We start from the raw sequence: 27802 nt of genomic DNA on the forward strand, positions 1-27802 counted from the left end.
GTTTTCCTCAACACAAAAACTATGAGAAAATTCCATGCCTCTCAAAAGGGGTCGCTACAGAGACGTGGTCTTTTCTGGAGGTTTCACAGTATTAAATGGACGATGTACGAATTTAAGAGTTTTTAAAATTCATTTAATGTTCTGATACAAGAAAAAATTGTCAGAAAAGTAGCCTCTGCTGTAACACATCCAGCCAACCAGACCCTTCATTCCGGGACTGTAACTTTTAATGATAATGATTAGAGTTGAAAATGTAAGGAAAGATTAGTACAAAACAAATTCATAGATGCTTCCGAAATTGGAAGCTTGCAGACTGGTTGCATCTTCTTGGTGCAGTTGTTCTTGTCGTTAACAGTAGTGGAAATTGATACAACAAACAGATAGCAGTCTGCGATTTACTAAGAGTAAAAATTAAACAAAAATACTCATAAGTCGAACAAATTTGAAAAAAATAACCACGCCAAGTTTTCTTATTGCTAATATTTTGGCATTTTACTTGCCATTTTGTAGATAACATGCAGTGCCATCTTTCAGTAAGTTTTGAAACTATTTTCGTAGTTACCTTACACAAGTTAAAAACATTTACGTGCAAAAAAAAATCTTCAACTCAACTTTGTCTCATATTTAGCTTTTTAAAAATACATAATTAGACAAATTGTAATGTGTTATACACAAATAAATTTTGCTTCAAGTTGATTTGGCTGCGTTGTAAGAACTAGAGTAGGGGAGAGTGGGGTCAATTGTAACATTTTTGACTTAACTATTTTTAACTAACAAAAAATCCAATTTATTATTAGTATTAATTGACAGACGAGTAAAGTAGACTATCTTCTACTAGAAAAAACAAAAANTGGTCAAAGGTAAAATCGTCTACGTTATCACGATCTTGGAGAAAGATCATCCCGCTTGATGAACAATCCTCTTCAGATGTTCAAGAAAAATATGATAACAGCATTCTCGAACATGCAAAAGAAATCTAAGGTTTAGAAATTCTTGATGAAGAAAATTTAGAAGATTGGTTTCAAAATGATGCATGTGAGCATGGCTTCCAGTATTTGACAGATGAGGACATCGTTATGTTGTTAAATCACTTAATGATGATAGTAACTGATGCAGAAGATGTTGTAAATGAATGAAATACAATTTCTCATTCTACTGCTCTGTGGAAGCTTTATTAGATTATATGGGAGGATTTGATTACGGTGACATTACTGCGGTTCGTAAAATATGTGTATCGATGTATGGCGAGGACGCATTACACATTTTTTAAAAAGGAAAATTCCTAGTTTGATGATATGCATGCAAATGCCAGTAATTTTTATATTTTTTGTACTGATATCTAATTTTTCTTTAACAAAAGGAGTTTTCGGATTATCCGTGTTTTTCGATTGTCCGTGCGACCTGTCCCGGTGATTAACCCGGATAATCGGGAGTGCACTGTATTTTCGTAGTTACCTTACACGAGTTAAAAACATTTACGTGCAAAAAAAAAAAACCTTCAACTCAACTTTGTCTCATATTTCGCTTTTAAAAAATACTTAATTAGACAAATTGTAATGTGTTATACACAAATAAATTTTGCTTCAAGTTGATTTGGCTGCGTTGTAAGAACTAGAGTATCTATTGTAACGCCCAAGAACTTCAGTCCTTTGATTTTAACATATGTATTAAAAGTAATTATTACAAAATTAAATTTGAGAATTAGATATCATTGAGCTTTCGTAATTAGTTTTTTGTTGAAATAACGCTTAAAAACACAAATGTAAACTTTTTTATTTAAAAACCTACACGTGTTTTTGTGTAAGATTCGTACACCCTCTTTAGTGGAATAAATGGCTGGAATTGCTAACACAGAGAGGATTTAATTCGATAGAGAGGTTGCGTCACGCTGGAGAGAAATCTACAGTTAAGTTTTTAATGACTTTATTTCTATACCATATTTCTCAAATGTTTGGAAATCATTAATGTCTGTTAGTTTTGAAGTGTTACTGTCGTATCAGTTTTAAATGAAGTCATAATTGTAAGGATTACTTTCGTGATAAGTGTAAAAAGAAAACAACTTTCGATGGAAACAGTTTTTTAAATTCTTGTAAGTAAAAGTAGTTGATAGAATATGCAGTTCTGTTAATTTTTGTCGTTGTTGTTAAAAGTCATTTTGTAAAGTAAAATATTTGTATATTTCTTTCGAACAAGCAGTAAAAGAATCTGATTGTTTTATATTTTAAGTGACACTTACTATTCATACCTTTAGCTTGACGTAACTTCTTTCGGATTAAATCATTTCAGTTTTATCCACCCCAGCCTTTTATCTTATTGATGATGGCATACAAATCTAACACAAAAACGCCTGTAAATTTTAATAGAGATGTCTAAACTGACTTCTCTTATCTGTCCACTATCAATCCATCAGTGATTCAATGATCAACAGAAAACTCTCCATCAAGCTTTTGAATCTTAACTATTTCTACGCTGGTCTACAACGTTGCACAATTAAAAAAAGACTGGTTCTATTAAGGTGCAGAAAGTGCCAGACAATAGGTCATCACCAAAACGCATGTACTGAGTCATATTGTTATTGTGAGAAGTGCGGATACAAAGGTCATAGTATCGAAAATTGCACAGAATTCTGATAAACTGTCACTCATCCAACCAAGACTCCAATTTAAATCTGGACTGTAATCACAGAGCCTCCTCACCTTCCTGCCCAACTTACTTCCACGAACTAAAAGAGCTACGTCAATCCAATCAAGTCTATACACATCCCTACTAAAAAGACATATATATTTTTTTTTATTAAGATTTCTCTATATCTAGTAATACTTTCATCTCTATTAGTTTTTTTTAACGCTATATTTTTTTTCTCTTTCTTTCTTTTTAATTTATTTTATTCATTTCTTTTTAATAATTTCCCGTTTCACATGTATATTTTTTTGGTTTTATTTTTTCTTAAATTCCACACTTTCAGTAAAAAAAAAATTTTTTTTTTAAATATCATGTCATATAGGCTGGAGTGGAGCTGGATTAGTAGCCAAGTCTTGGGCTATATGGTTAAGGGTTTTTCATAACCTAGGTACATGCCCAGGGCTTGGAGGAAAGAAAAAAAAAAGTGATTCAATGAATTACAGATAGCAACCACAAAATATACGTTTATATTAGAATAAATATGAATTGGAATAGTGTAAACGACGATTGATTGATTGATTTCCCTTAGTGACATAGTTTAGCTTCTGGCTTTGACATGTCTATAAAATTTTATTATTTGTAATTTTGAAACATTGTTTCGAATGAAATTTAATGTCACAAAGATTNTGCCAGACAATAGGTCATCACCAAAACACATGTACTGAGTCATACTGTTATTGTGAGAAGTGCGGATACAAAGGTCATAATATCGAAAATTGCACAGAAAAAGAAGAATTCTGCATAAACTGCCACTCATCCAACCAAGACTCCAATTTAAATCTGGACTGTAATCACAGAGCCTCCTCGCCTTCCTGCCCAACTTACTTGCACGAACTGAAAGAGCTACGTCAATCCAATCAAGTCTATACACATCCCTACTAAAAAGACATATATATTTTTGTTTATTAAGATTTCTCTATATCTAGTAATACTTTCATCTCTATTAGTTTTTTTTAACGCTATATTTTTTTTTCTCTTTCTTTCTTAGTAATTTATTTTAATCATTTCTTTTTAATAATTTCCCGTTTCACATGTATATTTTTTTGGTCTTATTTTTTCTTAAATTCCACACTTTCAGTAAAAAAAAAAATTTTTTTTAAATATCATGTCATATAGGCTGGAGTGGAGCTGGATTAGTAGCCAAATCTTGGGCTATATGGTTAAGGGTTTTTCATAACCTAGGTACATGCCCAGTGCTTGGAGGAAAGAAAAAAAAAGTGATTCAATGAATTACAGATAGCAACCACAAAATATACGTTTATATTAGAATAAATATGAATTGGAATAGTGTAAACGACGATTGATTGATTGATTTCCCTTAGTGACATAGTTTAGCTTCTGGCTTGGACATGTTTATAAAATTTTACTATTTGTAATTTTGAAACATTGTTTCGAATGAAATTTAATGTCACAAAGATTACTGCCGTAATTTCATATTGAATTGTAGTTTGCTATTTACACCAATGTTTCATTGGTATTTATTGGAATTTAAAATACTACGACACAACCAATGAAGAGTGTCAAAAGTTCTCGGCGATTGTTTAAATATTTAAACTCATAACTGTGAAAAGTATTTTTTTCCCTCTCACTTGTTTCATTTTAATGTCTTATTCTCCTGTTTAGGTTTGAGTACAGCTCTTGTGCCTATGTATCTTTCAGAAATTTCACCCGTCGGTTTAAGAGGAGGACTCGGTAAGTACAGATTGTGCTCTTTTAATCTCATTTTATTTTATTTTATAACAGTCGTTGAACAGTCTATCCAATTTTGGGTTCACGACTACCAATGTTCAACTCCGTAGCCTTGACATTTTGAACTTATTCCAGATGATAAGGGAACTCCTGGATCAAGTATTGGGGGAAATAATTTGTGGAGGACTTTTTGACCCGCATTTGCGTTACATGGAGAGGAAAACCACGAAAATATTCCATGGTTTGTCTAGTGGAAAGGGGACTCTATCTCATGATCCATTTACCACTGAGGATATTTTATGTCAGCACTGTGGTCGGTGCGAGCCGGGTGCGGAATTCGTGTCGACCAGTCTGGGATTCGAACCCGGATCATTTTGACCTCATTTACCGAAATTAGTTTAATAAAGGTTGAACTGGATCAGTGACTTAACTGTTACATATCAATAAGTTTCCTAAAACTCAAATGAACGGCCAAGAAACTAATGTTGCTTTTGTCTGGTTGATAACGCTGGCTTAATCTGTCTGCTGCGCTTTGTCACTAGTTCCGGTTAAACTTGGGTAAATCCTTTTGTAAAATGAGATATTTTCCTTAAAATAGGATTCATCAAATTTAACCTAAACTAATAATTGTCATCACTCAGATAGGTTCCTAATAATCACTTATGCATCCTTGTTTCATAATTATGATAAATCAAAGGGAATATTTTAAGTCATAAATAAAATCAGAAGCAAATGATTTATTTCAAAATAGTTGTTTTTAATGTACTGAATAATTTCGAAGGCCCTTTATTCACATCAAAATCGAATTTGCAATTCCAGATCTGCTGATGATACTTAATATCTAACCTCAATGTGGAGGAGTAGCACGTTGTACATACTAAACAAGGAAGATATCTTTTTCCCCCTCAAAACAAACATTCCAAACACACAGTAAACATTACCTTATTCACAACACTAAATTATTAAGTTAGGTACTAAAATATGATTTTTCTTATTATTGTGTTGCCTACGATTTTTAATACCAAGAACAGGGAGATTTCGCATTTTTACGTCAGCTAACGTACGCTCCCGTAAGTAAGTTAGAAGTAACTTATCTTAACGTTATGCTGCCGTAATTTACGCTACAAAGACAAAGCTACAAGCACTGTGTTTATATCTGTTGAATGGTGCTTTCTGCTTAAGCCAAATTTTGAACTAAAAAAATGGATATGGAATCTAATTTGAAGAAATGTATTGATAAAATTTAGAAACTAATCGTTGTTCTGAAACAAATTGAATAGTTCAATTAAAAATATAATTTAATTGGTTTTCGTTTAATATTATGGTTGTCTAACTGCACTAGTTCCATAAGAAACTAAGTATATTTTCGCTATTTTAAAATTATATATTACCTATATTTTAACTATAAAATTTATATAAAATAAGTGTTAAATGATCAGTCGAAGTTCAATAATCATTTTTTGAAGTATTAATAGTAGTAATAATAATAATCTGCATCCTATATCGCTGCATTCATCAAAATCTATAATCTACCCAATTTTTCTGCTCACAGATCTGTAGTTTTACGTAGAGCAGATCATCTAGAATCGTACGCCACAGCTTTAAAGAAATGGTCTGCATCCATTTGTAAATGTTTGATTTGATTTAGTGGTCAAAATTAGAATGATATTCCACTACGCTGTAACCTACGGATTTTTGCAAAATCTCTTATTTTCACATAAGTTTGGTATTTTTTCACGGCTGCATGCGCATTTCACTAGAACCGACGCATGCGCACTGTAAGGGGTCTTGCGGTTAATATCACAAGAGTTGAGATGTTTCATCAAATTAATTTTAAGTAATGAGCAAGCTTGTATACAGACGATTGCAATTAATTTCAGCTTTGATATAACATTTAAAATTTTATTTTTTTACTCAAACTGGAGAATTTCTTACCTAAATCATTTATGAGGAGAATATTTTTATTTAGATAGATTACGGTTACATTGACAAAATTAACGACAGCACCTATTCTCTTCGTAAAAAAATTTTTTAAATGAACACTACGCAGAGACAAAAGAAAAATATTCTAAAATTTTTGATACGTCATGGTTTTCAGCTCTACTTAATGCACTTTATGATAATGGAAAGAAATCACACTGATTGCATTTTGTACTCTTCATCTCTGTCTAGCGTCGCCGCTATTCTTGCTAAATGTATATCTTTCCCACTCCATTTTGAGTTTTACTATGAACGGATTATTCTCCGATGAAAAAAGTAGTTTTTGCTTTTTGAAAAATACAAATTCTGACGCTTAAACATTAACCATAAACGTTGAATAAATCGACACTCTTCTTGTCGATTCTAATTAACACTCTTCTTGAGTGCAAACCTTTATAAAACTTAGTTTTACAATGATTTATTCTGTTCTCTGGAACGAAGATGGCTGATATATCATGTAATATCGATATAGTTCTAACATCGCGATAACGATATTTTAAATGTATTCTTACGAGAATACTATACGATTGAATATATAAGAATTATTGAAAGTATTATAATTATAGATAAAAACAATATCGCGAATAATAATGATAAATTCGCTATTATAATTAATCACGATAATTATCAAACGTACCGAAATGACAGACCGCTATAATATCGTGATCGTTAGCAGATATGTTAATCTCTCAAATAGAATTATCGAATACGATAATATCGCCATAATTATTTACACGATAATATCGGAGTATTATCGATCATGAAAATTATCAAATTTTGTATTTTATCTGGAGTATCGATAAATTTGAGCAACGCATGTTCTGACAAATGTAACTTGATGGGAAACATAGCGATATATCGTAAAATATCTATATTTCCTGACGATGTATCGCGATATTCAAATATTTAATAAGACCTTGCACTACTCGCCAGGAGGCTGTACGTTGGTAAAGTTACTTTTTAATCCCCCGTATTTTCGTAATTTAAAATGTGTGTTCGTTCTTTAAGAAAAACGTATCATTTTGAAAACGACTACCATGTTCGGGGGGGGGGTTCTTTTCAATTCGAATACAAAAGGAAACATAATAATGAAGCCAGTGATTAAACATTTTGTAACGGCCGAAAAGAATTTTTTTTCCAGGAAAAAATAAAACTTTTTTAAAACGAAGAAAAAGCCCAAACATATTCTCATCTAAATAAAGAGGGCGCAACTTTTTAGGAGGCTTAAAGCCCGTGTGCATACAAAACAACTTCACCGTCGGGAGCCAAGAATTAAATCCCCCCCCCCTTTTCAGAGAGACAGTGATTTTTTATTTTCTCTTTTTTAGTAATTTAATTCCGAAAGTAAAGAGAATCTTTTTTTTTTCCCCTTTCGAACTTATTTGTTCTTATACCTTTTATAACCCAACCAACCATACATTGCTCTAACCTGCCATTTCTCTTTTCATTTTCAATTTTCTTTTTTATGTACTGTTTGCGAGCGTATCTAAGTTCTTTTTTTTATTCTTTCTTTTATTTCAAAAACACCCTCAGAACTTTTCCGTATTTTTTCTCATTTAAAATGCCCTTAGTGGTTTCAATACGCACGTTCGAAATGCAAGCTGTGGCGAAAAAGAAAATAACCAAAATCGACTATTGGCTGATTTAACGGCGATAATTAATCCAGTTTGGCAACCGGGAGATTTAAGAAGAAAAAAAGTTCTATTTTCTTTTCTTTCATTTGAATTGAAGATTCCGTATTGGAGGCAAATGCAATTTTACAGTTCCGAAAAAACGGAATCTGCATGCTAAATTTAACGTTGCATGGTTAACGGAATGTAAGGTAAATTCTGATTGCGCATGCACGTTCGCGTAATGTAACTAACTCAATGAAAAAAGCATACAGAAGAGGTTTTTCTCGAAGTACATGTTTAAAAGTTACCATTTATTGATCAAATTTCATTAAATTGGACAGAAAAAGTTAAATTGCAATAAAATGATTTAATAAACTGAAAGATTTGACTTTAAAATTAGCCATACAACGAAATGGAAAATTTACTTTAAGTTATTTTGTTATACATTTTCCCGACTTTCATGACTAAACACTAACTATTACATCCATAAAAGTTAATTACAAAAGAGCTATATGCCTCTACGCTGCACCAAACTCAAATGATTATTGATTGCTACGTACTCACTGAAAAAAAAACTGCACTAAAGTTCGTTGGTCATATAAATGTATAATAGATGTGAAATTAATAATTTAAGTGAGCTTGATAATTACTTCCAGTAATTAAAATCATTCAAGTCTGATAAGTTAATGTAATTAAAATCTAATATCTGAGTTGGTTTGTTCACATCTTTAGAAATGACAACAATAATTCAAAGAAAATAAGCTTTTTACGAGCCTGAGGGAAAAAAGAAGAGAGGCAAACCTCATAAGAGATGGTTCGATGAAATGGAATAGTGACTGAGTAGTGTAGGCGTGGTGGTAAGTACTGGCGTCGGTTAGATAGCGAGGAAATAAGCTGGTTGAAACAGTCAAGGCCAGAAACGGGCTGCAATGCAGGTAGAAGAAAATATTAAACTTGTATGTTTGATGAATTTACGTAAAAAGTAGATCCAATTATTTTTAATCCGTTGAGGGCCGTGATCAGATACGTAATCCGACGATTCTCCATTCTCGACCCATGGAATCATATATGAAACGAACCTTTAGCACTCTAACTGCCCAAAATCACACGGACGCGTTCTCAATTCCGTATTGTTACCTATTCTTTGTGATCACCGAAGTCAAGCATCACAGGCTGTGGTCAGTGTGCGGGTGGAGGACCACTTTGACCAGTCTGCGAAGGGACCGAGGGTGTGCGGTATGGGTCCTCGTTAAACTGTTCTACCTTTAAGTGCTCGACTTCGCGTGCTGGTCGTCGAACTACCGAAGCGGGGTAGCCTCTGCAGAGGATCAAAATTGTGATGGCATGTCTTCGGATCATCCTCAGGGATGTTTCCCAGACCGTCGCCAAAAGCCCATTGTGCAGCTCTAGCGCGACGTAAATAAACTACAACCCATTCGTTTTTACATAAACTTCCGAAGCGTGTTGACCTTCATCCTCCTTTTACCGGCCATCAAGGGGTTAAAACAAATTAATTTAAATAAGATTTAAAGGTTACATTTTCTCCTGAACCATACCCTAAGAAATTTCGAAGTGGTTCTGTGTTTTCTTCCCTTCTATAATGGCAAAAAAATATCCTTTATTTAAATTCATTAGTTAAATCATTCTGTATTTAATTTTGTTTATTTTTTAGTTAAACAATAAATGTATTATTGGATATTTCTGAATGAATTGTGATATTCTGAAAACACAACTTGTTGAGTTAATGGTACCTTCGAGCATTTTATTCAAAAGGAATGAAAAATAGAGTTTAAAAAAAAAAATCGATCATTTTTCTTTCTGCCAGCTGCTTTAAGGGTATTTTCGTATTTGAAATCTGAGAATAGGTTTTTCATATACTCAAAAAGAATAAGGTTTTAAACGGACGACTGAATAAAAGAAAAATAAATAGCAGAAAATTGATCTCTGGGGACAACGAAAAGTGATAGTTTTTTATTATTTTCTTTCCTCCTGTATTTGCTTTTCGTTTTAACAGTTCTTCGCTATTCTTCTTGGCGCCTTTCGTGTAAGAATTCTACACCTTGAGTTTTAAAAATGGGCGAACAAGAACCTTTTCGCGTTTAAAGATTTCGATGTTCTTTTCTTTAGAATCTTTGGAATTTTCTCATTAATCTGTTCTGTTTTATATTGCTTTTTTACCCACCCGTCCCCCCTTACTAGCTTAACTTGAAAGGGGATATCTTTGGAACGTTTAATCTTTTTAATGCAGCTTTTGGGACGGAATTATTATTTTTTCGTCATTTTGTCTTCGATCAATTCACCTCGAGTCTATGTTATTCATTTAGTTAATTCTTCTTTTATTGCGATGTTGTTTATAGCATGTACTGATCATTGATAATAGACATTGTATATTAGATAAAATAGTGAAAACAAACCTGTGTACATTTCATTTTATTAGATATTCAATAGTCGTCGCATGTAGGATTGTGCATTAAATTCTCTTCGGTTACCATAGAAACTGTAAAAAGAGTATGTGAGCACATAAATGGAGGGGGGAGATTATGATGCGGATAAATTTGCTGACACTATCATACCTGCCAACTCTTCTGGATTTTCCGGAAGATTTTATTTTCATTTTTGAAGTGGTAGCAATACTCAGGTTATTCCAATTAACTTTTTGACTTATAAAGATAATTATAAATGAGTTTGACCACCACTACATATAAATAATTACAATAAATATATGAAAGCATAATAATCCTTACGCAAGCGAATTTCCACGGGATCAAAATATAAATATATTTTTGAGTCAGATTGTTTTTCGTTTATTGTTTTACAACCACTCTGAAAATCCATTTTCAGAAAGAGTGAAAGTTGGCAGGTATGCACTATAAAGGGGGGACCGACCAATACTGATGTAAGACTCCAAAATCCCTTTATTTTCAATTTTTTTTAAATAAAAAATAAGTAGAAAAAAATTATATTTGAATAATTTTCCAATTTGGAATAAAAAATAAATTTGCGGATAGAAAAAGTTGGAATTTCTTCAGAGAATAACAAAAAATTGCAAAAACAAGTTTTATGATATAAATGTTTTTTTACGTAAATTTTGTTTTACGCAAAGTTGCATCTTTTATTTAAATGTAATCCTAAAATTTTTAAAACTCAACAACTACAATGAAAATTAAAGACAAAGCAACCAAAAAAAGGATAGGAGGGATTTTTAGGGAGGTCTCTTCTGTAAAAATTTAAAAAGTGGTAATAACTGTTTCATAAAATTATCGTAAATTTTAATGGTTTTGATTTCATGATTATTATAAAGTTTGTCTGAGCCGTGATGGTTCAGAGGATTGAGCTTTCGCCTTCCGATGACGTGAACAGGCGTCGAATTACAGCAATGATACGAATTCCGCACCCGGCTTGCACTGAAGCTAAGCCGGATGCGGAATTTGTATCGACTGGGATTCGAACCCGGTTCGCCTCATTGGAAGGCGAACGCTCGATCTCCTGAGCCATCGCGCCTCCGGCATTATTATTTGGCACCAAAGAGTTTTTAAATTGTACCTAAATAAGGTTAGACTACAGATACTGTTTTTTACATTTTAATTGGCATATTAGTTGGCGCCATAGGTTTCGGGAATTTGGGGACATAGTACTGAATTCAGGTGGATATAATTCCTCAGATGTGAGAGCTTTTCTATATCAAATGGGTGAGCCGTTGTGGCTCAGGGGATTTAACGTTTTCCAATGCGCTGAACCTGGTTCGAATCCCACCGATGGCTAGCCGATACTGATTCCGCATCCGGCTCGCTCCGAATACAGTGCTGACTTAAAATATCCTCAGTGGTTGACAGATCTTGACTTGCAGTCCCCTTGCTAACCATGGAACCATTGTCAAGCTAACCATGGAAGGTTTTCATTGTTTATCTCACCAAACGCAAATGCGAGTTAGTTCCATCAAAAAGTCCTCCACGAAGGCAAATTTCTCCCAATACTTGATCCAAGCGTTCCCTTGTCTTCTAGATTGGGTTCAAAATGAGAAGGCTGCGGAGTTGAACATTAGTAGTCGTAAACCCAGAAATTGGGTCGGCTGTTCAAAGACGGTTATAGAATAAAATATATGAAAGGGGTTTTTCATATTTTTTCTGGTTTACGAATCGATTTTTAGTATTTTTTTCAATTATTAATCGAATTTTTTTTTTAATTATTTTGATTTCAATTAATTATTTTTTTAATAATTTCAGGAAACACTCTGTTATAATTGATAGCCCATTTGATAGCCATCAGCAGATACTTTCCTAAAATTATTTTTTCAAAAATTAATAACTAATAAAAATAATTCTAAAAAATATTAAATTTATAATTGTTGACCAAAAAAAAAAAACTTTAAAAAAAACCTTTGTAACAGTAGAGCTCTCACATATGAGGAGTCATATCCACTATGGACGAATCCTCTAGAATCCCGAAATCCCTGGCACTGAATTCTCAACATCCAACTATTCGTATAACACTTGATTGGCTTATAATTTTCAATGGGATACCTGTAAGTGACGTAGTGTGTCTATTTCTCGAGCCTGATTGGTTGTTAAAATGATACCAAACGATTTTTAAGTATTTTGTAAATTTCTTTTCTGATCTTATCCACTGAAACTGAAAATTTAATTCTTCGCGAAGGAAATGCTGCTACGCAGAAACTATAAGAAATGCTTAATAATGTATAAATTGTATTCTTTGTCTTTATTGTAAACCTCCACTAAGTGCATAACATTTGTTTTAATTTTGCAGGTACTCTGAATCAGTTGGGCATAACAGTGGGTCTTCTCCTGTCCATGGTGCTCGGTATCAATGAAATTCTTGGTACAGAAGAGAAATGGCCTTACCTCTTCGGTAAAACACTTTTCTTCTTCTGATACAACATAATCACATGGTGATGTTATAGGTTCCCAGGGGGTGTTCCACGAAACCCCAAGGTTCCGTTGAGTCCCGCGAGTTAGTAGGGGAGAGTGGGGTCAATTGTAACATTTTTTACTTAACTATTTTTAACTAACAAAAAATCCAATATATTATTAGTATTAATTGACAGACGAATAAAGTTGACTATCCTCTACTAGAAAATAAATATATACCTTATTTTAAATGTTATTATATTAGTTATTAACAATTTTTGACAGTCGTGCACTTGTTACAATTGTCCCCACTTACGGGGTCAATTGTAACAGTTCATAAATTCAACTAAAACATAGTTAATTATACATATTATCATAGTTGTGATATATTTTTTTATTGATCAAAATAGTAGTGATATTTTAGGAGTAAAAATAATAATGAGCAGAGACCTAAAGGGTTAAACTTTTAACTTTAAGGGGTTAAAAATTTTAATTTATGCTGTGAAAGGTGACAAATAAAATAATGCACATGCAACATAATATAAATGATATAGGAAACTATTGGTGGTTCTTAAAGAGTTAAGTAATGGTTTGTAAACATAAGATTATTTATTTTCAGCTGTTACAATCGTCCCTTTACTTATTGTTACAATTGTCCCCAAGACGCCATTTCAGCTTCATTTGTTAAAAACAATGCTAGTTAATTAGCAAAACTAATCTTTTTTTTTTTGAAATGTTAATTAAAGTGTCCACTTACATATTCGGTTACTAATTTTTATTTGTTTAAACAAAATTACTTTGTTACAATATAATATTCTAATACCAAAAAAAGTACTTGCGTGGCGTGAAAATATCTTTTGTGATGTAACTCTTTCAAAAGTACATAAAAATGGTTGCCATCAGGGGTGTACATGTAGATTTATTAAATACACCTTGTGCGCCACCTAGGAATCAAATCTAGAACCCGACACTCGAAATTTTTGCTCTGTTACAATCGTACCCTGTTACAATTGACCCCACTCTCCCCTACTTTTTATCAAAGTGATGAGTTTTAAAAACCTCTGATTATGTTAAGATTAGTGGTCGGAGGTAGCGCAAGAAATGAAACTACCGTAGTCGATACTCTTTTTACAAAAGTAGTATGTAGTGCGATACAAAAGAAAAACAGTAGCTATTCCTGGTAACTACTTTTAATGTTAGTTTAAAAAAGAAAAGCAGTTCTAATGTATTGAATTGGATAGATTCGTCGATGGATGCAATGAAAATAACCTTATGACTGCAGTTAACAGAAGTGACGTTATTTAAAAGTAGCGTATAACTAATATTTGAACTTGAAATTATGAAAAATGGATATTTAATCACTTGGGTCACACTCGTGAAACATGGATGTTATTTCAAAGGAAAAGAACGTATTTTCGATGGACTTCATTTCTGAGAGCAAATGAAAGAGCGTTAAACAATTGAAAAATTTCAAGTATTTGATAATTTTACACTTTCAAAAATAAATATTCTTTGTCGAGAAAGGTTTAAAAACTTGAAGCGTTAACCTTTAAGTTCAAATTCGAAAAAAAATGTTTGGGAATAACGAACTGGCTCGAGTATACATGTATATTTGGTATTTATTATTCCCTTACATGTAATGTAAGTTCATCTCCTTAAAACAATGAAATGGTTACTGCAATTCCAAAATAGTTTGTAGTCGGTATATTTGAAAAAAGAAGTTGACTACATTTGTAAGAAAGTAATGTATCAAACTACGAAAATAATGTAGTTTTTTCGACCACTGATTTCGATTAAACCTATAAAGCATAATTTATTCAATCTTACGGTTTCCTTTATGAAATTATTTTAAGTGAAATAAAAATGGCATTTTTTTAAAAGAAAATATAATATTTCTAGTAGAAATATATTAAATAAAGTTTTGAAAGGAACAAGCATTTATGACATTCTAATAATTACATATTTCTAAATCGCGCTTTTCGAATCAAAATGAAATAATTTAATTCCTTAATCGAGACCTAATTTACGATTATTAATGATAAGACGAAGAAAACTCTTCATTAAATATTTTAAAAACAGCCTTTTATAGGCTATAACATTCAGGATTACTTTAATAAACTTCATTTATGAAGTCGTGGTTCCTCCGAAAGTAGGTTGATTATTTAGGGTTCCGTAGCCGAAAGAAATTGGAAACCACCATAGTGATTAATGAAGAAATTATATACTGCGACAACAGCATAAAGAATAATCTTATGAGAATATTTTTTTTTATTTTTACTGCTCAATATCTAAACTTCAGTGTCAATGATAATTAGTTTATTTGACTGTTAGTTTTACATACCTATACATCAATACCAACTTGCACCGCTTCATAGAAAATGTTTTTAGTGATATTTAAATGCCTAATTCTAGATGTAGAGAATTTCAGTTAGTGATCTTGCTTACCACTACATAACCTCTAATTCAACAGTTTGAATGAAATGCAGTTATCGCTTGGGAGCCCTTTATTGTGTTAATGAACAGGATCAAAATTTTGCAAGCTTTAGTTTTTAATCCGATACCTTCATGTAAAATCTTTTTGCCGATAACGGGGAATAACTGTTTACATCGCTTCCATAGCCCTCTTTCTTTCCGCTTTTGCAACTAATTTCAAAATTTATTGAATATATACAGCACGATTCACAACAACCACTAAAATCTCTTTTTTGTTTTGAAAGGTGTGGCTGTGATTCCGGCCGCCCTGCAGTTACTACTCCTGCCCATCTGCCCAGAAAGCCCCCGTTATTTGCTCATCACAAAACAGCAGGAATACTCTGCAAGAGAATGTAAGTAATCATTTTATTAATAGTGCGCAACCCTCTTTCTTGATTGTTGAAATTTTTGAATTGCAACATTTTTAATTCATTTTGAAGAATGTAATTTTATTTGGCAAAATACAAAATGTGAACGAAATCAGTCAGATAGTTCTCGTGAAATCAACTTTTAGATGTGCGACTTTCTTACAATTTGAACTCAAAAGCTATTTGTGCGAATGCTCGAAGTTATGATGTACTTTAATTCTTTAATTTCTCATTTTGTTATTTTCGACGTGAACGCAAATGCAATCTTATAAAAATAAAATTCTTTAGTAAAATTAGTTTTTCTGCACCAGTGAGTAAATGGTCATTTATTTGAAACAAAAATGCGGGGGAATATTGCATTAACTTTTGAACAAATTGGAATTAAGAAGAAAAACTACTTGGTGTATGTTTAAAATTGGCAATGACTTTTTCAGAACGTGAAAGTTCAACTGTGTAGTTACATGTCAGCGATGAGCCGACATAGTTTTTCTTTCCTATAAGTTTAACAGTTATTGATTCTCAAATATAATATAATAATCGAATCTTAACCTTTTTATTTTATCCTACACCCTGCACATTTTTCTATATACCGTCCAAACTTCAAGCTTCTAAATCTTGTAGTTTTTGTGCAGCGAAACAAAACGAAATGCAAAGTTGAACACCCCTCTAACAACGGGCAGCAACTCTTACGATTTTTTTGGTAAAGAGAGAAAAACTAACTATATTAGTATTAATTTTTAATAAACTAATTAACTTTTCTTCGTATTTAATCCCATTAATACTTTTCGACAACTTTAATCTTACAACAGAAAATGTTCAGTTTTTTTCCTCTCCTTTGTTTTGAGACTTTATCCATTTAAAGTCACTTAATTCGCACGACAACACACTCCGAAATAGGTTAATTACCTCTGCTTTTGTTGCTTATGTTTAAACTTCCATTAATTATATGAGTTGAATTCCTAAATACAAATTAATCCGCCTTCCTTTAAGTATGTCGGATAATACTTATTCGATGATTTGGTTATTCACCTTTGTTTTGTATTATAAGTTTTTCTTTATCGACTATCCTCCATTTCCAAATGTTGTAAAAAAAGTTAGTTTTATATATATATANGGCTGAAGAAAAGATTATATCTTTTTTTTCCGGCTTTTTTTCCGGTTTTATCCCATTCTTCTTCGATTACCGGAAGAACAAATTTTTGGAATCTCTCTCGTATTATAAACTTCGCTATTCTGTGTACTGTCACATAAATAACTACATCAATTCAGAATAATTTTGAAATAAAAAAAAATTTTGGTAAATTCGTTGCGTGAATTCAATGAAAATGTGTGGATTTGAAAATAATTACAGCAAATGTAAAACTCCAAGCCATTTTTTTTCTTGTACTAGTGTGAATTATAAATATTTCAAAGCGTTAATGACTTTAAGTTGTTGCTCACAGTATTTCTTTATAGTTATTTGTGGGTCTCGTTCCACCACAATACAGCTGGATAATTGAACTCGCATCTATGAATGTTGGTATATTTTGGAAATATTTTAGAGATATGAGTTTTTGATCGAGAGCGTTGAGATACTTGACCATTTGCGTATTTTCCGAACTCCTTTTTCATGCTGAAAAAATTTAAAACCACGCACCTGCCATTTGCAAGTTTTTATCTCTTATCTTCGCATCGCTTTAAATTGCTGTTTTTTATTTAACCGGCGTAACGTTGCGCATAGAGTATGCCCGGTCTTTTGTGCAAAATCGATATAATTAGAGATTCTGTGTACGCAAACTAAACCGAAAGCATTTAGAGGGCGCTACATTACGAGAGAAAATCTTCATGGCAATTTCTGTTTAACCTCTATTACTAATGTAACGCGTAGGAAGAAAAAAATAGTGAGTTCAGGTTAACCCAGAGTAAATAATGAATGCTGAAGAAAACGTTTTCAAAATGCAAACAAGTTAAGACAGGATGACTGAGGATGACGCAAGGGGGAAGTAATCCAGTAATAAGTTTTTTGCATTCTGATATTTTTAAAACATGTTTTCAGTGTCTGAAACTTCGCAATTTACTTATCTCAACTCAATTATTTCTTTAATTTAAATTTTAATTCACTAATATATAGGGGAAGCAGAATCTGCTATGAAAAATTTCTCCCCCCCCCAGTAATATGTCCTCTTTAAACCGGACCTTGGCCGAAGAATATATACAGGAGAAGAAGTCTAGCTTATATTGGCAAAATGTAAACCAATCCCCTAAGTGTACAAAGGAAGAAAAAACTGAATTTAGGTATATGTATAAACAATACCTATAAATGAAAAAATAACATTTAAGGAAAAACAATATTAACAATAGCAGAAGTTCTTGAAACATGTTTGCACCCTCCCCTCCTCCTAACCGATACAGATGTTGAGGTGAAGAAGAAAATAGTTGGTTCGTTCTGCCACTATTGATAAACAATACTGTACTATTGCGATATTTCTTTGAGAACACATTTGTATCATCTATGTTAACCATATCTGCTAACACATGTTGACATAGAAAGAAAGAATAAAGTGAGCCACTTGATGGGGTTGCAGGTTTCCGATTATAATGAACAGTCGCCCTATAAGCAAAGAATACACATAGGGGAAGAAGTCTAGCTTCCATAGGCATAATGTAAATCAGTCCTCCAATGTTAGATGAGGTCTCCGTGTATGAAGAAAAAACCATTTAAGGGCACAACAGCAGAGGTTCTTGAAACAGGTTTGCACCCTCCTCTCCCCTTAACCACTACTGGGGTTTGTTTATGGTTAACTTCCTCTGCATTTTTACGCTATTTATTATTAGATACGCTTAGTAATGCATTATCAATTAAGATATTTCTAACACATTTATGTCATCCATGTTGATTAAATCTGCCAACATATTTGGAATTGAAAAGATAGAATGAAATGGTGGTAGGCAGCGTACCCAAGCATGAATGTAGAGTTTATAACCGTCGTTGAACAGCCGACCCAATTTTATGGGCTTACGACTACTAATATTCAATTCCGTAGCCTTGTCATTTTGAACTCAATCCAGAAGACAAGGGAACTCTTAGATCGAGTATTGGGAGAAATTTGCCTTCGTAAAGGACTTTTTGATAGAGCTAACCCGCCATTGCGTTACGTGGAGAGGAAGATCACGAGAACTTCTCACGGTTAGCCTGACGGTAAGGAGACTTTAACCCATGATCCGTCTACCGCTGAGGATATTTTAAGTCAGCACTGTGGTCGGTGCTAGCCGGTTGCGAAATTCGTATCGACCAGCCATCACCGGGATCGAGCCACGGTTCACCTCATTGGAAGGCTCTATCCCCTGCGCCATCGCGGCTCTATGAATGTAGAGTTGTTCAACAACCGGTTCACGGGTAACGTACCCTGTCACTTTGCTTCTTATGAGCGTGAGCTAGATTTTAGTTCAAATGACGCTCTGCTAATTCTGAGTATATTGCTCGCTCTGTAAGTTGTTTTCAAGTATAGCGTACCACACCTACCAGTTCCCCGCTTTAGTTACGTATTCGAAAAGTTGGACTTGTTCTCCTTTCTACATTCTTTGGTAAATCTATGGTCACTCTCTGAACTTATCTAATGGGATCCCATTTTCCAGACGGCGACTGCTCCCCTGTATTTTCAGGTCTGCCTACTGTCTACACTTTCTGAGTAAATTATTTCTTGTGATTATCTCTTTTCTTCATTCTTTGTCTCGGCTATGGTTGTGGTCAGTAAAATAGCCGGTATTCAAAAAACATTAGCATCTTCTTATGGAAGAGGGAACACTTTTAGTTCGATTTCTTGGGTGCAAAGCTGAATCGATTAACGGTTTAGATCTGTGAATTTTCTTTTAAAATAAAGTCATTTAAAATAGTGCGTTAAATCGTTAGTTTTATTCGCTGGATTTAAATAGCTGACCCTAAATTTCAGTTTTAACCCTATGAGTCATGTTGATCTATTGCAGCGTTGGAGAGACTCCGTTGTACAGTACAGGTAGATGACGATCTAGAAGAGATGAGAGCCGAGGAACGAGCTCAAGAACAAGAAGCTCAAGTGAGTCATCATTTTTTCTTTTTTTTGCCTCTCTTTATTGACTCGCTTTCATGTCTGCTTTCATGTCTAGAAGGAGAGAGAGTGTTTAAAGGCCGACATTAATTCGATGCTAGACTTCACTATTAGTTCAACTTCCTCGCTAACAAAAATGGAATTCGTCGTCATTTTGTCGCTACTTAGTTTTTAGCTACTTTCTGCTTAGTTAGCTTAAATTTCAGCTCCGTGCTGGATGACACTATAAGTTTCAATCATTTCCTGACAGCTACAAACAGAATTTATCACAAAATAAATTTTCTTACCGATAGGAATTACGATCACTTTCCAACATAAACAGACTCATCGGAAAAAAATGAAATATTTTTTTTATCGTTCCGTGGCCACTGCAACCAAAATGTATCACCTTTTTATGACTGGTTATCAATAGTTACAGGTGATTACTAATCACTGAAGTTAATTTTGTTTGAGAATTTATCGCAACATCCATTCCTTATTATTAATTATCAATATTTGTTAGTTAATAATTACATTCAAAATTATTAAATCAAGGAGTATATGTTACCTCTTAAAAACAAAAATCAGTTTCACGACAGATTATCAAGCAGAGTTTTGCCCACCCACCAACCCTAAAGGAATTGATGAGTGATGATCAATTAAAATGCAAAATAAATGTTTCATTTCTCAAATCACCTAGGTAATCTGCAAACTAATAGATAATGGTAATCCGTTAAAGTGTATGCATTGTTTGAAGTGCATAATGATGAATGTTGATCCTTTGATGTACAGAAAATGTCACCTTTTTTTTAATTACCTAGGTGATCTACAAACTGTCTAGATAATCTGAACATTATCAAATAATCACTCGAACAGAAACTAATATCTTGACCGAAGCGTCAGCAACGTTTCTGCACGCTTAAATGAGCATCATTTTATTTATTCATTTTTTGCAATCTTAAAAATCATGTTACTATATTCAACACATTAGTTGATGGAATCAATCACTTGAAAAATATATAATGCAAAGAATCAAATGATTTAAGAGAATTAAGTTAATATAATCAGGGGTCTGTTTAGAAGAAATTTGGGTCCGTTAATGGACCTTTCACAAAATATCTTTTCATAAAAACGGACCCTTCACAAAATAATTTAACTACNATAAAGACAGTTCAAGACAAACTAAGTTGCCCTAAGTTTAAATTCCAAATGTAGTATTCTAAGAAAATATTTCTACTTTTACAAACATCGTGTGCACATTCTTATTAATATTAAATCATATTTTTTCTTGTAAATAAATAATGGATCAATTTATACATTTGAGAATTGTTTAAGTTAACTTAATGCGTAACACATTAAAAGTGATACATTACTAAGATGCGTTATTTGAAATAGTATGTCAATTGAAATTATTAAAAAAGTGAGTGATTTTGTTTCAATTATTCATTAGAAATGAATATTTTGTGTTAAGCAGTATGGGCTAAGTACCAAATATTTGTCTGTTGCATCTCCAATTTAGTAGCAGCAATTGTTGAGCAGAATCTTGAATCTATTTACAATTTAAAAACTTCTTGAAAAGGTTTCTAGCAATTTTTGCATACTTTCTCAATTAATCTAGCTCATTAAAAAAAGTAGGCAACAGTTTGCAACAATTTGGAATTTACGATTAGCCTAGTCCATCGTAAAATGGCAGCAAAAGTTTGAAAGAAAATTGAGTTTTCCTATTACTTTACCCCACTGTGAAATTATGGCAATAACTTGCAAAGATTTGGATTCTCCAATTAGCCTAATTCAATACAAAAATACCACAACGGTTTGCAAAGATTAAGATTTTTCAATTAACCAAACCCATTGTAAAATGACAGCAAAGGTTTGCAGAGGGTCGGATTTTCCGAGTAGCCTACAACGTATACAGCTATGAATGCACTGTATGCAACACACTGTAAATGTTTCAATAAATAACTAATAATTAAACTATTTCAGATGACAGTGTGTCAAGTCATTCGCAACAAGAATCTACAGCTTCCGTTGCTTATAGGAGTTGTGATGCAACTTTCACAACAGCTCACTGGAATCAACGCTGTGAGTATGCACCTTAATGAAAGGCATTCTTTAAACATTTTTTTCTTTATTCAAGATATTGCCTTACTGTATGCATGAATAAGCTGTATCTTTTTAAAACAATCTAGATTCCGTTTATATATTGCAAAATGTATGTTACTGTGAATAAAAGAAATCAAGAGAAATCATGTCGACTTTTGCCGGTGAATGTCAACAATCACATTGGTGAATGTCCGAAATATTTGTTATATCCGATTTAGCATTAATTTATTCGTTGATATTTTTAATATCTGCTGGGGATAGATTAGGAGAAACATCCGTGGACGGCATACCGGGAAAATGTGTACCGGGTAGTGGCGCTTAACTAGACCTAGTAGGGGAGAGTTGGATAAAACGGGATACCATTATTGTTTTTATTTACTACGGAATATCTGTTAAGGAAAACCATACATTATTTTTTTTGTAGCTACAACATTTATTGAAGCACACAAAAAACATATTTTAAACTAATTTTAATGACTGTGAAATAGAAAAAAAAATTAATTTCCAAACTCTTACATATCCCGTTTTAGCATACCTGGGTTGGATAAAACGGGATAGGGTTTACAATGTTTAATTTTTTGCATAAAACTAAGTGAAAAGCATAATTAACTGACAGAGAACTGCAAAGCAAAATTTCTATAAATTATATTCATGGGATTTTACTGTTCTAACACTTTTATATAGATTGTTGTTTTATAAGTAAGTACACAAAAAAATATGATGCTACATTTGTTTTTAAAGACTATGAGTTTTCAAACATGAAGGCTTATTTTCACATTTTTCGTTGTCGAGATGTGCCTTGTGCTCTTAATAGAGATTTCTTAGCAGCCTTTTCTTCAATTCTCTTGGTTCTTTTTTTGTAGTTTAATAATCCTTTCCTTTTCTTCCATTTCTAATTCACTTTTATTTCTAATTCACTCCATTGATGTCGTAACATCCCTGAAAGACTCTTTAATAATCAAGCATTTAAATTCTTCAGTTACAAAGAGAAGAATTCATTTTAGAATTGAATGTAGATTGAATTGAGCAATCCAGAAAATTAAGAAGTTTATATATAAAAAAGCTCAAGTCTTCATCAGAGAAATACATTACAATTAGTTCTAAAGAAAGATGTGAAATCCTAGAGTCGAAAATTAAATGCTTAATAATGAACGTTAATAAACAAATTTTGCATTACTATATAAAAAGACTAAATTTTTCAAAAATATATATAGCTAATATAAATAAGTTGTTTAAAAAGCCTAGGCCTACATTAATATATGGCTATTTTAAAATGTAATAATCCAACAAATAAATAGGTGGATAAAACGGGACATAAAAAACTCTATCCCGTTTTATCCAACTCACTAGTGTCCCGTTTTGTCCGTCTCCGACACTTATTGAAACAAACATGGCTGCTGCCTAAATGTGAAAAGAAAATTAAATAGACTGCACATAAAAATATTGGTAAATAAATGGTTAATTAAATTTAATGCTCACCGGAATTTTATCCCATACATGTAGGCAGTACAATGTAAAAAACAACGCACGTAAATGTAGAAAATGGCAAAAAAATAGAGTAAAAAAGTTCTGAGATCTACAACTTTCTATCAAATAGTGATCCACTAGATAGCTGTAATAGTTTGGTGCCTAGGCGACGTATCCCGTTTTGTCCGACGATCCCGTTTTATCTAACTCTCCCCTATATATTTTTCTGGTTTGTTTCACTGTCTAGTTTGTATGCTTTACGTTAGTTTATACATTATTACGTGCACTATGATGAGCACTATGAGCCAGTTTCATTGAATTCTATGCGTAACTTTTTGAATGATGGTGAATTTTGTGATTTTTCCTTCATTATGACCAGTGAAGTGATAAATGCAGTATACTCTCGAAAACCTTGTTAGGTCAACAAAAATATTTTTCCCATTACATATCCACCCAATGTTAATTTGAATTCTTATGTCGAAGAGTTTCTTCGCAAAACCTTGTTTTGTCGAATTTTTTTAGAAATAGAAAATGTTTTTTTACCCAAAAAATCACTATTATTTTCTATTGAATGCATCATTATTTTCATCTCACTTTCAGAAATAAAATTATCATTGTTTTATTTAGACTTATCGTCAAATACAATTACTTCCATATTTATTAGCAGTTATTCTCATGTGTCATCTATTTTTAGAGCAATATTTTAGACTATATATTTCTACTTTTTAGAACCTATTTTGTTAACTTTTTATCTCGAAACCTCGCTATATCGAGAAAAATTTTTAGCATCCCTCCAACTTTGAGATATTGGTAGTATACTGTATTTGCATATTTTGAAGCCTGTGTTTCGTTTTTCTAAACCTTCCATTTGATATTTAACTAGATTTGAATAAGATAATCTTAAATAGAATACTCTGTATTTTTTATTAAGTTAATATCTAAGAATTCTTATAAAATAGCTGTTTTATATAGAGAAAAAAAAATTGGAAAAGAAGTTCAGATTTAAATATTTTCAAAATATGCCCGGAAGAATGTTCGGAACTAAATTTTTGTTTCTTGAAATCTACGTAAAAGATTCTAAAAACTTTATTTCAATATTGACTAAGGCGGACCCTTTAACTAATGAAAAAGAAAAACTGGAATAATAAGAAATTAAAGTTCGTAAAGATTTGTTTTCAGCGTTTATTTGAAGATTGTAGAACAGATCTTTTAATTACTTAGCCGCTTAAATCGTTCTCTTAAAACGTTCCTTCGAAAGTTTGAACGCGGGGAATTTTCAATTATCTGGATTAAGAAAATTGGCTATTGTTATTCAAATTAGCCAATTCGCTCTTGTTTTTTTCCTCCTTTTTACCTCTTTGTCCCACGGTAAACTCAAACAGCTTTTTAATTACGCAGTTTTTAATTACTGGGCCCTCTAGGAAAATTTTTCTTATTTGTTCTTTGGCGATAAAAAAAAAGGAGCCAACCTGTACGTGATTAATTCTTTTTTTTGCTCATTTTCGAAACGAATTTCTTTTCGTCTTAGTTTAAAAAGTTGAAAAAACTTATTCTGTTTTCTTAAACGCATCCCATCGTCTTGATTAATTAAAGAACAATTTCATTAAATGTAATAGTTTCTGTTCTTGAAATGAAATTACGTCCCGTAATGAATCTGTTATTAATTATGATAAAAATAAATAATTTGCGTAGTTGGTGCATGATTATTTGTTTTCTATACATACCAAATTATTCTGGAACAGCTTTCATTGGTAATTGGTTTATTTTTTCATGACACCATCTCTTCTCTTCTTTTTTTTTCAATATTTTAGTTATTTTTTCCTTTTTAACCCATTTTCCTTTTAGTTAAGAAATAACTTGAGTCATTTTTTTAGATAGTTATCGAAAGAAAAGTTTATGCAGTTTAAAATAAAAATGGCTATAATTTAAAATGCTCGTTTAAGTTTATCGAAGTAATGAATTCCAAGGACTCATTTCTAAAAATAAGGAAGTACATATAATGGTGATAATGAAAAATAAAAAAGTGCCGATGCATTTAAAGTAATGAAAGTACAAGCTCTAATTTTCTTAAAAATAACGGACATACGTATGAAAATACTAACTTCTAAAAGTAAAGAAGTACAAGTAGAAATAATTTTCTTTAGAAACAATATGAAAGAGGAGAAAAAATAATAATTTTTAGAAATAACGAAGTGCTAGGAAAAGTGTTAATATTGAAAGGTAAGAAAGTAATATCAAAACAAGGAAACCCTAGATTATTGATTTTTAGTACTTACGAAAAACAAAGTTTTCTTGTAATGTCAGTAAAAGAACTAATTTTGAAAAGTAGTGAAGTACAATTATATTTCATTACTTTTACTCTTCTTACTTGTAATAACCGTAGGCTTACTAATTTTCCTAAGTAACAGAATAAAAATGCATATACTTATATTTTCGTTACTTTTATACATACATATTTTACTTGTACCTTCGTTTCTTGTAATGATAGTAAAAATTCTAATTTTGTTAATTAACGAATTGAGAGTACATATATTTTACTTGTACAGTATACTCTCTATATTTCGAACTTCGATATCTCGAAAACCTTGTTATGTCAACAGAACATTTTTTCCCCATATATTCACCTAATGTTAATTTGAATTCCTATGCCGAAGGGTTTCTTCTCAAAATATTGTTATGTTGAATTTTTTCGAAATAGAAAATGAATGTTTTCAGAAAAATCACGCTGTAAGTTTATTGTAAACCATTTTTTTTTTTTACTATTTAATGCATCAGTAATTTTGTCTTACTTTTAAAAATGAAATTATTATTGCGTTTAGACTTATAGTCAACTATCATGACATACATATTTAATAGTAGTTATTCTAACGTTTCGTGACTCTACTTTTTAGAGTAATATTTTTTTGAATTTATTTTTCTACTTTTTAGAATATATTTCGTTCTGAACTTGTTATCTTGGAAACTCGCTACCTCGAAATTTTTCTTTGCGTCTCTTCAACTTTGAGGTATCGAGAGTATAAGTGTATTTCTATTACTTGTCGAAAAAGCTAAGTTTTGTGAAGTAAACAAGTACAAATGTATGCATATTGTATTCATACAATTAGAGTAATAGCTTTTGTGTTCCAGGTATTTTACTACTCGACGAGTCTGTTCATATCTTCGGGGCTGACAGAGTCTGTCTCCCATTATGCCACCATGGGCGTGGGTGTGATCATGGTTGTGATGACCCTGGTCTCCATTCCCCTCATGGACAGGGCGGGAAGAAGGACCCTCCACCTCTACGGCCTAGGGGGCATGTTCATCTGCAGCATATTTGTCACCATATCTTTGCTTGTTAAGGTAAATAGTTTTTTTCCCTTCTGTTTTGATACTCTGTCCTGTCACGTGTCTGTTGCTATGGAAACAAGAGAAAGGGCATTTCAAAGTAGGAAGCTTTTGATAATACTCTTATCAACTCGAGTCAAAACCTGTTCTAAATGTTTATCCCACACCCTTTTCTGGAAACTGCTTACGCTTGGCACCGAAGTCACCGATAGTACTCTAGACAGCCGGCGAGAGAAGCTCTTTAGCTAGACAGACGGTACTCCGTATCTAGTTCATTATCTATTTAGAGCAAAACAGGGTTGAGATAACGAAAAAGCTATTCAGAATTCTAACATTTCTGCTCTTTTTGAACAAGAAGCGTAATAGCGTATTACGTAAGAACTGCGGTGGCTCAGGAAATAGAGCGTTCGTCTTCGAATGAGGTGATCCAGGTTCGAATTCCATGGGTAACTGATTGATACGAATTATGCTGCGCACTGACCACTGTGATGACGTAAAATATCCTCTGAGGAAGACGGATAATGGGTGAAATTCCCCTTGCCACAGGGCTGAATGTGAGAGATTTTCATTGTTTTCCCTTCCATGTAACGCAAATGAGGGTTGATTTCATCAGAAAGTCCTCCATGAAAGCTAGCTGGATCCCCGATATTGATTTCAAATGCTAGTTTTAATTCTTCTTTCAGACACAATTAAGTAGAATTTATTGCGATTTCATCACCGAATTGAATTTCTCCTCCATCAAACTTCTTACTACTTTATAACTATAAAATACACAAATTCTAAAGATTGAAACTTATATTTCCGACTAGATGGCAATATAAGTTTCAATATTTTTCGGAATGCCACAAGCGTATTTTATAGCCAAACGGAATTCGTCATGAATCAAGATTTCGACCTGTCTGGAAATGTATTATATGCAATGTAAACCTTTATCTAATGAAAGGTAACCCAAGATTGAATCGTGCCAGCATGTCTTATATACTATTGAATAATCTTAGTGGTAGTTACGCCACGGTACTCCCCCACCAGGATTTTATTAGGGATAGAATTCGATGGACGGATACCACTAGTTGCCTTATTTGGGATAGACCTGGAGAGCTGTGTTAAGTTTACCGGATTTCAAGCGCTTGTGGTGAGAGCTGTATTAAATTCATAGTTTTGAGCGCTTGTTGTGAGATCTGTATTTAGTTCTCGGT

The 27802-nt window shown here is 32.5% G+C and overlaps 2 protein-coding genes across 12 annotated transcripts in view; one reads left to right on the forward strand and one right to left on the reverse strand.

Annotated features, from left to right (window-relative positions):
• The window catches only part of LOC107439260 (coiled-coil domain-containing protein 92), an 879443-nt gene that overhangs the window by 457914 nt on the left and 393727 nt on the right, over window positions 1-27802 (reverse strand). The gene's annotated exons all lie outside the window — the stretch shown is intronic.
• The window catches only part of LOC107445416 (Glucose transporter 1), a 306620-nt gene that overhangs the window by 266730 nt on the left and 12088 nt on the right, over window positions 1-27802 (forward strand). For all 7 annotated transcript variants that reach the window (XM_043050490.2, XM_043050485.2, XM_043050487.2 and 4 more), the window contains 6 exons: window positions 4306-4374; window positions 12729-12830; window positions 15547-15654; window positions 19633-19721; window positions 21696-21794; window positions 26409-26621. In XM_043050490.2, coding sequence (XP_042906424.2) covers window positions 4306-4374; window positions 12729-12830; window positions 15547-15654; window positions 19633-19721; window positions 21696-21794; window positions 26409-26621 — 680 coding nt within the window. The remainder of the gene's footprint in view (window positions 1-4305; window positions 4375-12728; window positions 12831-15546; window positions 15655-19632; window positions 19722-21695; window positions 21795-26408; window positions 26622-27802) is intronic.

This window comes from Parasteatoda tepidariorum, chromosome 6 (assembly GCF_043381705.1).
Source record: "Parasteatoda tepidariorum isolate YZ-2023 chromosome 6, CAS_Ptep_4.0, whole genome shotgun sequence".
Classification (NCBI taxonomy): domain Eukaryota; kingdom Metazoa; phylum Arthropoda; class Arachnida; order Araneae; family Theridiidae; genus Parasteatoda; species Parasteatoda tepidariorum.